Source organism: Poecilia formosa, unplaced genomic scaffold, assembly GCF_000485575.1.
Source record: "Poecilia formosa unplaced genomic scaffold, Poecilia_formosa-5.1.2 Scaffold45, whole genome shotgun sequence".
NCBI lineage: Eukaryota > Metazoa > Chordata > Actinopteri > Cyprinodontiformes > Poeciliidae > Poecilia > Poecilia formosa.
In genome coordinates, this window is record NW_006799984.1 from 26503 (window position 1) to 41028 (window position 14526).

General features: G+C 37.7%; 1 protein-coding gene across 8 annotated transcripts in view; it reads left to right on the forward strand.

The window, feature by feature from the left end:
- Nucleotides 1–14526, forward strand: part of LOC103137946 (disco-interacting protein 2 homolog C) — an 82205-nt gene that overhangs the window by 23247 nt on the left and 44432 nt on the right. For all 8 annotated transcript variants that reach the window (XR_001662090.1, XM_016671488.1, XM_016671483.1 and 5 more), the window contains 6 exons: nt 427–624; nt 5381–5472; nt 8844–8954; nt 9526–9649; nt 13086–13195; nt 14392–14494. Coding sequence is in view for 7 of the 8 variants with exons in the window: in XM_016671488.1 (XP_016526974.1) it covers nt 427–624; nt 5381–5472; nt 8844–8954; nt 9526–9649; nt 13086–13195; nt 14392–14494 (738 nt within the window). In the remaining variant the exon portion in view is untranslated. The remainder of the gene's footprint in view (nt 1–426; nt 625–5380; nt 5473–8843; nt 8955–9525; nt 9650–13085; nt 13196–14391; nt 14495–14526) is intronic.

Genomic DNA, 14526 nt, shown 5'->3' on the forward strand with positions numbered 1-14526 from the left:
AGAAATACGAGCTCGTTTTAAGGTGGTAATTCCTTAAAATTGATGAAAAAATAACTAGTTTCACTGGCAAATTGTTTCACTAAAAACATGGGAACAATATCTTGTTATAAGTAAAATAATCTGCCATTTGAAGTATCACTTTTTCATCAATATTAAGGAATTATTTACTTTAAACAAGCTCATATTTCTGACTGAAAAGCCATTTGTAAGTTAAATTTATCTTATTTCAAGGTACTATGATATTTGCTCTAGAAACTTGATCAAATTACCTGGTAAGATTTTGTGTTTTTGCAGTGCATGCAAACATATTTTTATTAAAGTTGCATGCCGCAGCCTTAATGAAAACACCACATTTACAAAAGATGTAAATCGTACGACGCCGTGACCTCATCGCGGTTCTTCTTCTGGTTTTTTCCTCTCCTGCAGTCCAGCAGCCGGACCCCAACCTTCCCAAAGCCGAGGGGGCGCAGATGGCGGCCATGCGAGGCGAGCAGCTGGGCGTGGTGACCAACTGGCCGCCGTCCCTGGAGGCGGCGCTGCAGCGGTGGGGCACCATCTCCCCGAAGGCGCCGTGTCTGACCACCATGGACACCAACGGCAAGCCGCTCTACGTTCTCACCTACGGTAGGACGGCTGTCAGAAGATGGAAAATTATCCACCAAAAGTGGCATTTCTGTTCCCATGTCATCCTGTGCACTGCAAAAACACAAAATCTTACCAAGTTTTTTTAGTTTCCAGGCTAAATATCTTAGCACACTTGAAATAATACAAAACTAACTTACAAATCAATCAATCATGTTTATATGTGTAATATATTTCAGCAGCAAAGCAGTTCAGAGTGATTATATTATAAAAACACAAATAAAACACACAGTCAACAACTGAAGCATTGCATTTTTCCAAGTGCAAAACAGATGGGATTATAATCTAGATTTTAAAACACCTCTTTGTTTCAGGTGTTTGTGGTGCTGAATGCTGCTTTTGTTGCTTCAGCAAGAAGTTTGAGCTTTAAGTCAATAATTTCTCTATATTGATCAAAAAGCATTGGTTCATTGGAAGATTATTTTACTTATAAGAAAACATTTTTCCCATGTTATAAGTGAAATAATCTGCCAATGGGAGTAGTACTTTTTAATCAAAAGGAATTATTAGCTGCTGTATCTTAAATTGTAAGACAGTTTTGTCTTATTTCAACTGATCTAAGATTTTTGCAGTAGAATCTAGACTACAAATACTCTGTAAGATTTTGTGTTTTTGCAGTGCATGATCTAATTCTTCCTCAAGGTTGTTGTGTGGAGAGAAAAATGCTAAAAACAATTCAGTTTTACGCCGAGAGCTGATTAATGGAAGCACCAAACAATGCCCAGCGCCCGCTGCGGGAGCATAATTCCCCTAATGGCAGCCGAGCAGAGCGCTAAGCACATTAGCAACCTGTGAAAGAAATGTTTTAAAGAGTGCAGGAGGAGGGAGCGTTTGATTATTATTCATTTTTATTCCTTTTGTTTGTGTTTCTCTCCCAAACGTCCAGTTTCTCAGAGTTTTCTTTAAATCAATTGCAAAGTGACTCATGCAAATAAGAACTTTTTTACAACCTCTGCAGCAATGAGGGAATTGCATCTCACTTCAGCGTGTAACTCACTTTTCAGCAGATTATAGGCGATAGTTTTAAAACTCTGACTGTTCCCATGAAATTCAGGTCAGAAACTGAAAAGATGCATCTGATGGAGCAACAAATAAATAGATTTAAAACAACTTTTGCTCCACTTCAAGGCGCCACAGTGAAAAAGGTACACTTGTACAAACATGGCCTAAACATGCCATCCAGTTTGGAATAAAGTAATTTAAAGCGATACGAGCAGATAGCAACCATTTCACACAGCTCCAGCTTTCCAAATTAATTTTCTCCGGCTGAATCGCATTAAGGTCTTCTCTCAGGTTTGAGTTTCAGCCGGAGCCTGGAGATTGATTAGAGAAGCAAACGGCAGCAGAGAAAACGGCGTAAATAAGGAGATTTAGCTGCTGTGAACAGGCCGCAGGTCCTCATGAATTTAGAGCCAAACGTCCCGCTGAGCAGCAGAGTGAATGAAATGATCCTCACATCGCAGCGAAAGCACAGATTATCACACAGAGTCGCACCTGGAAGGAGAACAAGGTGAAGGGTTGCTTTAAAAACGCCTCGGACGTTAGAGTAGTGAAGGCTGGGTTTATGTCTGAAATGGTTTGTCAGCTTGGTTGCTGTAATGACAACAGCTTAGTTGTTTTATTCTATTTTTTAAGTGTGGCCTGCAAGATTCCTCGAGATTTATTTATTTTTCTTGGAACTAAACATATGCTAACAATTTTTTTTGTGCAATTAACAAACTATAAAACTGTAGTTTTTTCTCTTGTGCTCTGTTAAAAAGCAATAATAACAAACATTAGTTCCACCAACACTAAAATCATATACCAACATAATGTTTAGCAGAAGCTAACGCGCAATAACAACATGGTATTTAGGAAAAGCTAATGCTAAGGCGCTATATCAACGCAGTATTTAGTGGAAGATAAAGTTAAAGTGCTATTTAATATTGTATTTCTGCTAAATACAGTGACAGATAACACTGTATTTAGCAGAAGCTAACGCTAATTCACAATACCAATATAATATTTAGCAGAAGCTAAAGCTAAAGCCCAATAACATATTGGTATTTACCAAAGCTAATGCTAAATGGAAGCTAAATTTAACTGCTGTTCCAACATAATATTCAGAGCAGAATAAGTAGTGAACACATGCTGTGAGCAGAGCTTGTACGGCGGTGGATCACTCAAAAGAAATCAAAAATGTTATTTTGAATTATTGGGAGAGTTTGGTAGAAGTTTCTGGCGTCCCTGCAGCTTTATGCTAGCCATGGTCTCAGGGGATTAGCATCGTTTTTCTCCAAGCAGCAGTTCAGGTTGTGTGTGACTGATGTCAGTGATGTGAGAGGCGTTTGCCCGCTGTAGATGATGAGACGATATGAGCGCTCACCAGACTGTGAAATGTCTCCAGCCTGCGTTCAGGAGTCGACCACAGGAGACAGAAACACGGTGAGATTTCAGCAGGTGTGTGTGTGTGTGTGTGTGTGTGTGTGTTGAATCTAAATCTCATCCTCCCTCTTTCCTCTCTATCTCTGATTCCTGTCGTGTCTCGCCTTTGATGTTGGCCCACAAAGACAAACTTGTTTTGTTTCCTTCCTGCCGAGCCGTCCTTCGCCCCCGGAGAACAGAGGGAATTCATGATGCCCACTTCTTCAACCCGCAGCTCATCCGCGCTGCTCTGCTGATAACCTCTCATAGCAGCCAGCAGAAAAACACACTTTGATTCATGATGGGAAAAGTTTCCACACAGTCAGGAGCCGAATTTCTCTGAGATTTAAATATACCAAGATATCAACTCCAAAATATAAGGAGGAAGTTTCAAACTTCCCTCTGTTAGCCACAAATGATCAGCTTAAATCTGCTTTGGTGAAGGAAAACATGCTTGGTCATGTCAGGAAATGCTGAGTCACTTCCAGCCATGACTCAGAAAGAGATGGAAGAAACTGCAAGAGGCAGAATCGTCTGGTGACAATGCAGGAAGATCTCTGTGTGTTTCCCGTATTTCATGTAAGAGAGATGTGATAAAATAAAGAGTCTGAACTTCTGCTAGCAAAAGAAAACTAAAGATTAGGACAACTGAAAAAAAAACAACAATGTTTTCCTTAGATTTCTGGCGTTAATCTCAGAATTTGTTTTCAGTGGCCCTAATCCTCCGTAGGAGTGCGGTAATTAATGCCACACTGACTGATTGTAGTCAAATTGGTAGAAACTAAACATACGAGGAAAGTAGGAGGAAGTTTGAGTCTCAGATTTTCAGATCGTTGTTTCATCGTCACATCCATCGTAGTCTGGTTCAGATTAAACATTAATCCAGGATAAAACAGTCCAGATTATTTCCTTCAAGCTGTTGTGTTTGACAGAGTTCGCCTTTGTTTTTGTTTGCTTTGCGTTGGCGGTAAATCTGGAGGGAAATGGAAAAAGCCGAGCAGGAAAGCTTCTCCTTCTTGTTTTCCCTCCGTTAATAATTCAGACATGAAAACACGGCGATTTACGGCCACGTCCGTCTGCCGCCTTGAATCTCCAAGATCTCATTATCGTCTGTTCATTAGTTCTGACAAACACTTGGAAGAAAGAAAGAAAATCAGTATTTCACGCTGGATTGCTCATGCATAATGATATCAGTGTAACAGTTTGAAATGAGGGATAAAACGGAGCGGATGGAGCTGATTCCTTTGTTTGGGGTTACAGCTTTAATGAACGGAGCTGGCGGGCAGAATGAAACTGATCAGAAAGATTTGACAGTGTTTATTGGCTTCATGTGGCTCTGGGGGATTGTTAAAGTGACTTGCACCTTTTTCCAGATGGAAAAACTTTTTTTCTTTTTCATATTTTCCTCCTGAAGAGGTGAAAGGTTGATCTGTGTCACCTAAACATGTGTAACAGATCCCTCCTCTGGCCTTCATCACTTCTCCTGGTGTGTTGTGGTTTTTCAGTTTGACTGCAGAGCTTCTCTGGACTCGGCCGTAATTAAAAAAGCCTGTTGAGTTTATTTCACATTGAGAAATCTGTGATCATTTTCAAACCATTCCTCCCTCAAGACGCAGCATCTGATTGATCAAACGCTTTGGGATCGTCTCTGTTCTGCAGGATGTTGGATGTGGGGAGTGATGATGTCATCAAAGCTGGACACAAATGTCCAAAGTTTGTATTGTGTGCAATTCAACACAATACAAATAAAAACTTTACTGATTTTAGTCAAGGTAAAATTATAACCAACATAATGGAAAAAGTAAAGTACAACACAAAGTGTTTGTCTTTTTATGACCAAGCTGTTACAATGAGAGACTTTTCGGAAAAGTTGCCTAAATCAGCTTTTATTTTTGAAAGAAAGTGATTCAGATCTTATTTTTATAACTTAATAAATTTGTTCAATCAAACTTTAAAAGAATTTGAAAATAATTTGCTGAGAAAACAAACTGTCTTCAGTCAGAGGTTCCTTCAAATTCACTGTAACACAGACTGCTACAGGAGCTTTCTCCTGCCAACAGCCATCACTAGCTATAGCAACTCTGAAGAAATTTAATTAACATAAGTTACATTTAATTTCCCTATTTTTGAATTTTATTTAGTTTCTTTAAATAGAAAAATTTTGATTTTTCCTTTTTTCTACAAAAAAACAACAAAATCAGACGATTTTATTTGCCTGATTTTATTTTAATCCTCCTATTTTTATTTGTTGGCCTGTAATTGACATGTTGATTTTGGCCCACGTGACAAAACGCTGTAAGTATTTGTAACCTGCTCTGTTTTGATGTGCTTGCAGGTAAACTGTGGTCCAGGAGTGTGAAGGTGGCGTACAACCTGCTGCACAAACTGGGAACCAAACAGGAACCGCTGGTCCGACCCGGAGACCGGGTGAGTTTAAAGAAACGCGTCTGGTTTGCCGTGAAAAACGTCTCAACTTTAGCCTCTAACAGACAAAACTTTGCAAATCTGAAATTGTGCTGCCATGTTGTTTTAGTTGGAGGCAAAAGCAACACAAATCAGATTTTTTTTTATTCAATGCGGTTTTATTTGTGCCACTTCTATCTGTGAAACTAAACACCAGAAGAAGACAGACGTGTGTTTTCCTTTTATCAGATTCCTTCGTCTTTTTATGATCTTGTGACGATACCGTCGGCTCCCGTTACTCAACAACTTTAAAATCCATCCATAGATGGCGCCGTTCATTTTTATTTACATAAACAGGAAGTGAGACGTTTTTCTGCACATGCGAGTCGCTTTGAGTTTGTAAACCGCTCAACAGAAGTCTGATTACGATCAAGTTTAATTAGCAGTATGAACCAGTATGAAAGTCAAGGGTGTTCAAAGTGGCCTTGTCTTAGGGCCATTTGTGGCCCTAAGACTGATTTTGGGAGGCCCTTGATAGGGTTACACTCTAAAACAACAAACGGCTGATTAGCAGCAGATAACTGATCTTTTTTTTCATGACATTAAAAGATGAGCAGCGTGTAGAAACTGTTAATCAGTTTGAATTAATCCCAGACACCAGACGTCATCGTTTCCTTCAGATTTAGACAAATCCCAGTGCATCTGGGTTGAATTTATGATTTTTATGTGACGTCGTCACTCAGACTTTTTAATTTAACGCAGCAGACGGCCGCTCCTCAGCGCAGAGCTTCCTCTCTCTGTCCCGTTGTGTGAACCCTTCGCTCAGGACATTAAGAGAAATTCAAACTGAAAAGGAAAACGCTTCAGCTGCAGTCCTGCGTGTTTCTGATGTCATGCGACGCCCCGAGTGTCTGCGCTTCTTCGCTTTCATCTTTATTTTAAGCTTGATCTGGAGCTCAGCTGGAAAATGAGTCAAGGCTGACACAATGCTGGGCAACTCAGCGCTGTTTTAATTATGACTCCTCTGCTTTTTCCCTCCTGCTCTGTGGGAATTACAGACCAGCCTTTGTTAGCTTCAACACGCTGCTCTCTTCAAGGATAAATTAGTTTTAATGAAACACGTCTAAAGGCAGATTCAGTTACCCTGAGAGCTGGTTATGGACTTTTTATCTGGTGAATTTTAAATTGTTACTGGAGGTTATTTAACGTTGTGTAATTCTCCATTTGTATGATTGAAGCTCGTTTTTTCCCAATTTTACCACTGAAGTTTATGTAAAATCTTCTACTGCAAAATTGTGAGTCGATTCCAGATTTTCAGCAAAAATGGTCAAAAACTTTGGGTCTAAATGATGCTAACTCCTACCTGCAGGTGGCGGTATTTCTTTCTGCTAACACTCTGTGCCTCCACCTTGATGTTCATGATTGATATGACAAGTAACAAAAAGTGACATTTATTTTAAAATGTATGCGCAAATATCGTAAAATTCCTTGAAAATATTTCCAAAGTAGCACAAGAAAATCTGTGATTTAGATTAGGAATAAATTACAGAAACATTTAGCAAAATCCTGGAGGAACTTAAATAATTTACATATTTTCTCCAATTAAGAACTAAAACAATATTCTGGTGAATTCTTTGCTTTTTATCTGCACAACAATGAATAAAACATATTTTTTCCATTTGTCTTGATGTTTAAAGTCACTTGAATTTTTGGTTCATTATTTTCCATTTTTTAAGTCTATAAAATGATTTTTAGAAAATAAGACTTTTCTTCAACACATTTTGCTGCTTTTAGCCAAATATGCTGGATGGGTCTGCATAAAACTCGCTAAAGGTTTCCATGAGAAAAAAGGAAAAAAATAAAGAAAGATTTTGTGTTTTAGCTAAAATTTTCAGTTTAAGAAGATATAAACTTTATATAATTAGAAAATTACCAAAAGTGTTTCTAAGGCCATGTTTTTGCCGTTCTTGGATTGCAGTCGGACCACGAAAAATTCAACCACCGATGGCCCACGCGCCGCACCTTGGACATCCCTGATCTAAGTTATTAAAACCTGAGAGAATTTGGGACCAAAAGAGCACAAAGCTGAAATAAAATAATCACATTCCAGTGATTCCTCTGCTAAAGAAGAAAACTAATAACAAAAATTTCACTTTTCAATTTGCTAAAGTATCAACTAATAATAGTTAATATTTTCAAGCAGATTCGCAGTGAAAAGGCGAATAAACCAAAGATTCGTAAGGTTGGTTTCTCTGTCTGTTGTTCCATTTTGCTGCAACACATTTTATATGAATAAATGATAAACCACACAACCAATCAGAGGCTCTTAAAAAATCTTTATTTTCTGTGTCTGATGCGTCCTCAATTATCTCCAGATGAATCCTGAGCGGCTCAACGCATCAATATCTGTTAACGCATCATTACAAGGCAGCTGCACTTAGCTTATAGCGCACAGAACATATCTACTGTAGTGATGTGCATAAAAGCATTTAAACAGCACTTCACTGGGCTTACTGGGAACGGCACAGCAGGCAACTGGAGCTGAACTGGATCCAATAAGGCAGAGATAACATGGTGCAGTAGCATGTTAGCTGCTGATATGTTCATGTCCTGTGTGCTTGATACACACGGAGACTTATCTTAATGGAAGTAAAACATTTACAATCAATAAAATCCTGCAGTAAAAGGTATTTAACAAGCTTACGGATCAGACAGAGAGCAGAACTGAGCACAAGTGAAGAGGCCATTACAAAAAAAACAAAAAAAAACTAAAACTTGTTTCCTCTGACGGGAAAAATCTAAACTTTTGGCATAGGGGCCAAGAAAGCACTGTGCAACTAAGAATAAAATTTAAGAAAAGTTTTATTTTTATTTATTTATTTTTTAAACCAAATTTCTTTTTATAAAATAAAAAATAATATAAAAAATCAACTGAACTTTTTTTTTTTTTTTTTTTTTTTTTTAAAAAAAAAATTTTGTTTGTTAATGATATGATTTTATTTTATTTTTTTCACTGTAGCTTAAGCCTATTTGATTATTGATAGCTTTTGAGACTACAAAAAATACTTTTTTTTTTAAATTAAATTTTTAATCTTTTTTCTTTTTCAAAGAATGACATAAGCAAATTGGTCATATTTTTGAAGACAACAGGAAACCAAACTGATTTAAGAGAAATGTTACAGAAATAAAAAACAGATACAGAGATGTCAGCGGGACATCTTCAGTTTTTATTTTTTCTTATTAAAAACCAAAAGTCCGGTCTGATTTTGTCCCAAACTCGTCCAAATGGCGACGCGTACTTTCCCAGTATCATCACACTCTAATGTGCGACTTGATCGACTTTCTTTCCTTCCAAACCTCATTTCTGTGACTCTGATTTCTCTCTGTGCCTGTAGGTGGCGCTGGTCTTCCCCAACAACGACCCCGGCGCCTTCATGACGGCTTTTTACGGCTGTTTGCTGGCGGAGGTCGTCCCCGTGCCGATAGAGGTACCGCTGACCAGGAAGGTGAGAATTCATCATGGATTCACTTTATCCGTTCAGCAAATGCTTCAAAACAGAAGGCATGAATTATTATTTAGGAAATAAGCTCCCAAAGTTAAGAGGAAACTTTGGTATTTTAACGACCAAACTGACAATAAAAGAACATTTTTTCAAATCAGTTTCTTTCAATAAAAAACTTAGGAAACTTTATTAAAAGCTGCAGGTTTGTGTGTTTCTGGTGGATTTCTGGTTTAAACATGTTTTTTTTTTTTGATTCACTGGGTAGAAAATCCAGAAATTTTACTCAAGAAAGAGTAAAAATACTCCTAAAAGTAACTTTTCTCAAAAAAGTTACTGAAGTAAAAGTAATTAAGTAAAAATAACTAGTTAATATCCAACTCTGAGAATTGAGAATACTTTACAGTAAGTAACATAAAACACTGTGCAGTAATCATAGGATGGCATCATTTGATCCCACCGCATGTGGAATGAGCAGAATAAAATGACGGAGTGTCGTGAGGCGGATCACCTTCATCACATCGTCAGCAGGAGTCTTCGTCAGACCCGATGATGTTTCGTTCTGCTGCCTTCGCAGGACGCCGGCAGTCAGCAGATCGGCTTCCTGTTGGGCAGCTGCGGCGTTACCGTGGCGCTGACCAGCGACGCCTGCCATAAGGGGTTACCCAAAACCCCCACCGGAGAGATCCCGCAGTTCAAAGGTCAAACACCCAAAGCCCTGCTCCACCCTGACACTTCTGGCTGAACAAGCATGAAACCTGAACAGAATCCAAATATGGTTTTTATGACACCTCGGATGTTGGCGTATTGTTAGGAAGCATGCCCATATTAGGAAATGTGGCAAAGTTATTGTTTTAAACTTTTATTGTTTTTAAAAGTGTGTAGAGAAAATAAGTTATGAGCAGCAAATGCATGACATGTTCACATTTCTGCTTTGTAGAGCAACATTTTTTATGTTGGGAACCACCAGGGGGCGCTATTTTCTGTATTTGTTTTGTTTATTTAAGGTTTGTCATTATTTTTCCACACCTCAACAATAAAATCATACTTTTACAAATATTACCAAAAAAAACAGACGTAGTGAAATACCTTAACACAATCAAAACTCAAAATTCTAATAAATTTTACAAACATTACAAAAAGACATCAAGAAATAAATATAAAGTTGAAGAGAAGATGACAAAAAAAATGTGAAATTAAAAAATATGTAATCCATTAAATTTTTAAATTATAAGTTTTATGTCAGCCATTTTAATGAAATCTAATTTCTTCTGTAATAAATATTATAAAATGTGTTGAAATACCTTATTGAAATGTTATTCCTTCTGATTGGCTGTCAAATTTATCAAAACTGTGGAGACGGAATAACATTGAAAGTGATTAATATAAAATATTACATACTTTGTTAGAATCAGTAATATTTGTTGTGAAAAATGTTATTAGATAAGATATTATGACATGGACAACAGATTTAATAAGATATTTTGAATTAAAATTAATTTTTTCATGACAAAACTGACTAAAATCAGAAGATATGAGGCAGAATTTATGCTCATTGAAAGTAATAATCATTAAATATTAAAAGAAAGTTAGAAAAACATCCAAAATTTAAATGTCTCTTTACATATTTTATAAAGAAACAAAACATACTTCAATGATACTTTAATGTGAACTAGCTCAGATTAAGAGTCCTGAGCTGTACAGATATAATTAATTTATTTAAAATTAATAACATTTTTAATTGACTGCCCCTGTAAACTGTTTGCTATGAAATGGAAAAACGGCAGCAGAGCGCTGCGACGTCGGAGCCAGAAAACACAAACGCAGGAGGATGTTTTATTATCTGGCAGCATTTCCAGGATCATTATAAATAGTTTATTTCTACTCTGTTTCTAACAATGAGGTGTTCAATGACCTCCTGGAAACGGGATTCCAGCACTCCAACGCTTGGAAAACGTGAAATTAGGGCTCTATAAGGAAATTTACTGCTAACGTTAGGAGAAAAATGGAAACTTTGATGGGTAATTGTCAAAAATTATTTAATTCTGCAGTAATTTCTAAAGAGTTATTGACTTCAGCAAGAAAAAAATGCATCTGTCCAGTTTAAAGTGTTTTAATTAAGAAGAACCAAACTAAACTAAAACAGGGGCATCAAAATGTGGCCTGGGGGCCATTTGTGGCCCGAGGTGTGATATAAATGCAAACTCTTTTATTTTTAATCAAATTACAACCAACATAACAGAACATGTTAAGTACAACACAAAGTAATTGTGTCTTTATGACTAAACACCAATAATAACTAAAGACTTTTACTGAAAAGTCGACTTTGCGGTTCCTAAATCAGCTTTTATTTTGAAAGGAAGTTACTCAGATCTTTTTCTTATAACTGAATAAATTTGTTCAATCAAGCCCAAAAGAATTAGTAAAGAATTTAATCAGAAAACAGAGCGTCTTCAGTCAGAGGTCTCTTCAAATTTGCTGTAACACAGACTGCTACAGGAGTTTATCCTGCCAAAAGGCATCAATATATAAAGTAACTCTTTAAAGAAATTGAATTAATATGAATTGCATCAAAATGTATTTTCCCTTTGGGATCAATAAAGTATTTTTGAATTTGAACACTAGATGAAATTTATTTTGCTATAGAAAATCATTTTAAAGTGTCGGATTTGTCCCTTTTCTACAAAAAAATAACAAAATTAGACAACTTTAGTTGCTTGATTTTGTTCTAATCCTTCTATAATTGCTTCTTTTGGCCCATAAGTAATTTTGACTTGTCGATTTTTGCTCATGTTTGGACGTCTCTGGCCTAAAATAACCTGACGGAGCAGAAATCAAACCTCTCTGCAGGTGGAGTTCCACTTCCAAGTGAAGCAGATCGTCGGCTCATCAGAGAGGATGAGGGAGAGGAATCTCTCTGTGATAAATAACCTCGGTTTGCTTTGCAGTAATGGATTTATAAATAGAAACTTGATGCCAGCAGATTTAGGATTTGCTCATTAAAGCAAAGTGCTTCTCATATCGATCAGCTTAAAGCTCCTCTCAGCCGCATGGCTGGTGCTGTCCTCCTTTTCTCCCCCATCTGCAGTAATTCAGACATTAGCACGACTCAAACTCTGTTTGTTCTCAGTATTTGACACCCAGGCAACATTTCCACGCCGACTGAGCAGCACATGGTTCTTTTAGCAGCTGAAGTAAAACTTTAAGATTTAAAGGCAAGATTCACTTTTTGCACATTTTTGAATGCTTCTAAAAACAGGAAAAGCTCGTAAAAACAAACATCCAGACAGTTTCAGGTTAATGGTTTTGGTGTCTTTCACTCAAAAACACCAAATCCTACCAAGTATTTTGGTCCAGTTTCTAGTGCAAACATTTTAGTACACTTGAAATACGACAAAACTATCGTACAAGTAACAATTTTAGCAAGATATAGGAGCTTGTTTTGAGTAAATAATTCCTTAATATTGATGACAAAGTTCTTGTTCTATTGGCAGATTATTTCATTTATAACAAGACATTTTCCCCATGTTATAAGTAAAATAATCTGCCATCTTTTTCATCAATATTAAGAAATGATCAGCTTAAAACAAACTCTTTTATGAAACTAAAAGTCACTGGCCTTGTCTCATTCCAAGTGTAGTGAGATATTTGGACTAGAAACTGGTAAGATTTTTGGTTTTTGCAGTGAAAAACTTGTCACATTCGACAGGCACTACCCTGTTATCTAGCAACCCCACCTGAGCCCAGCCCCGTTACCTAGCAACCCCACCTGAGCCCAGCCCCGTTACCTAGCAACCCCACCTGAGCCCAGCCCCGTTACCTAGCAACCCCACCTGAGCACAGCCCCGTTACCTAGCAACCTGAGCTGAGCTTCAGCACATTTGGTCACCTGGTTTTACTGCTGTAAGGCTGTAAAACCAGGCGAGACGAGAGGTTTGTTGTTGACTTGCGATCCAGAAAGCACTTACATTATTGTTGGTCGTCCAGGAGCCTCCACTTCTGCTTTTCAAAACTAGTCGCTCATCTGTTTGCAGCTATTTTTTTTTTACCTGTGGCCCATCCTAAGTTGTCTAGGATGGGCCACAGGTAGCAGGTTCTTTGATAGATTTCTCTCTGATCTGATGATGTTGTGTCCAGGTTGGCCCAAGGTTCTGTGGTTCGTCCCGGAGTCCAAACACCTGTCCAAGCCGCCCAGAGACTGGTTCCCCCAGATTAAGGATGCCAACCAGGACACTGCCTACATCGAGGTACGGCGCCTCCTCCTTCAGTCACGACTTCCTGGCTCCTCCGCAGCGCAGCGATTGATGTGATTTTTAAGTGACGTCCTTTTCGACGGCCAGGTGGTAATTGTGCCGGCGCTGAGGTGAAATGTCTCCTTGATTGCATTTTGGATCGAAAGAGGCTGAAACGGAAACTGATGAAAGAAGAGGGGTGATTGAGAAATGACCTCCTGTTTTCCTGACAGAAGCAGCTCTGCAGATAAACCCAGACGGATGAAAATTACCGCAAGACTTTTGGTTTTTCTGTGGATGAAAAAATGTTATTTCAGAAAAATAACATCCGAATGTGATTCATGGCCTTCATAGCAGCCTGGTCCGACAGAGTTTTAGACAGCAGAGATCTTATTTTAAAGTAAATCTGATGGATTATTGTGACTCAGCAGCTTTCAGAGAGTTTTTTCTTTTTATTGTTCAAATCTGTCATTTTTATTGTAGTTGTTTTGAGCCTCTGCAGATGAAGAATTGACTGACAGCTAATATTTACTGCTCTGGAGCAAATATGTTTTCATTCTGGCCAAAACTGAGAAGCAATAAAAATAAAAATTCAGTGCTGTAGGTGGTTATGACAGTAATATCAAAATGTCTATGAGAAAGTCAGAAGCTTTAACCTTTTTGTTCAGTTTGACCTTCCCAAAATCGCAATAACTTTTATTTTTAGCAAATAGAAATGAACACAGGGCAGATTAAAATTTAGAAAGAGCTACTTTGAAAATACTACAAGTACTTCCCGAGAAGCTACTTAAGGCTTTTTCAGATTTACAGATTTATTTTGCAAAAAATGCACTGCAAAAACGCAACATTTTAGCCTCGTTTCTGGTGCAAAGTACATTTGAAATTAGACTAAATTAACTTGCAGGTTATTTCATTTATAATGTGGGAAAGTAGATCAAAAATACTTGGTAGGATTTTGTGTTTTTGCAGTTTGTAATTTCAGAACCTGAAAAGTTTCTTTAAAAGAAACTCAAAAGTTTCTAAAACTTATGGTTATTTTCCTAGAACTTGCATTTCACTTTTTAAAACTTTGATGCTTCGTTATGAAACTCAGACGGTGCATTTATTGTATACGCTGTGTATTTATGTGTATATGTATTTATATATTCTAGTTTTTATCCATCAGAGTTTAATGTTATGATTATCATCACTTCCTGTCTCTGTTCGTCCAGTACAAGACGTGTAAAGACGGCGGCGTCCTCGGCGTCACGGTAACGAGGACGGCCATGCTCACCCACTGCCAGGCCCTCACACAGTCCTGCTCCTACACAGAAGGTAACGCACGCACACACACACGCACACACACA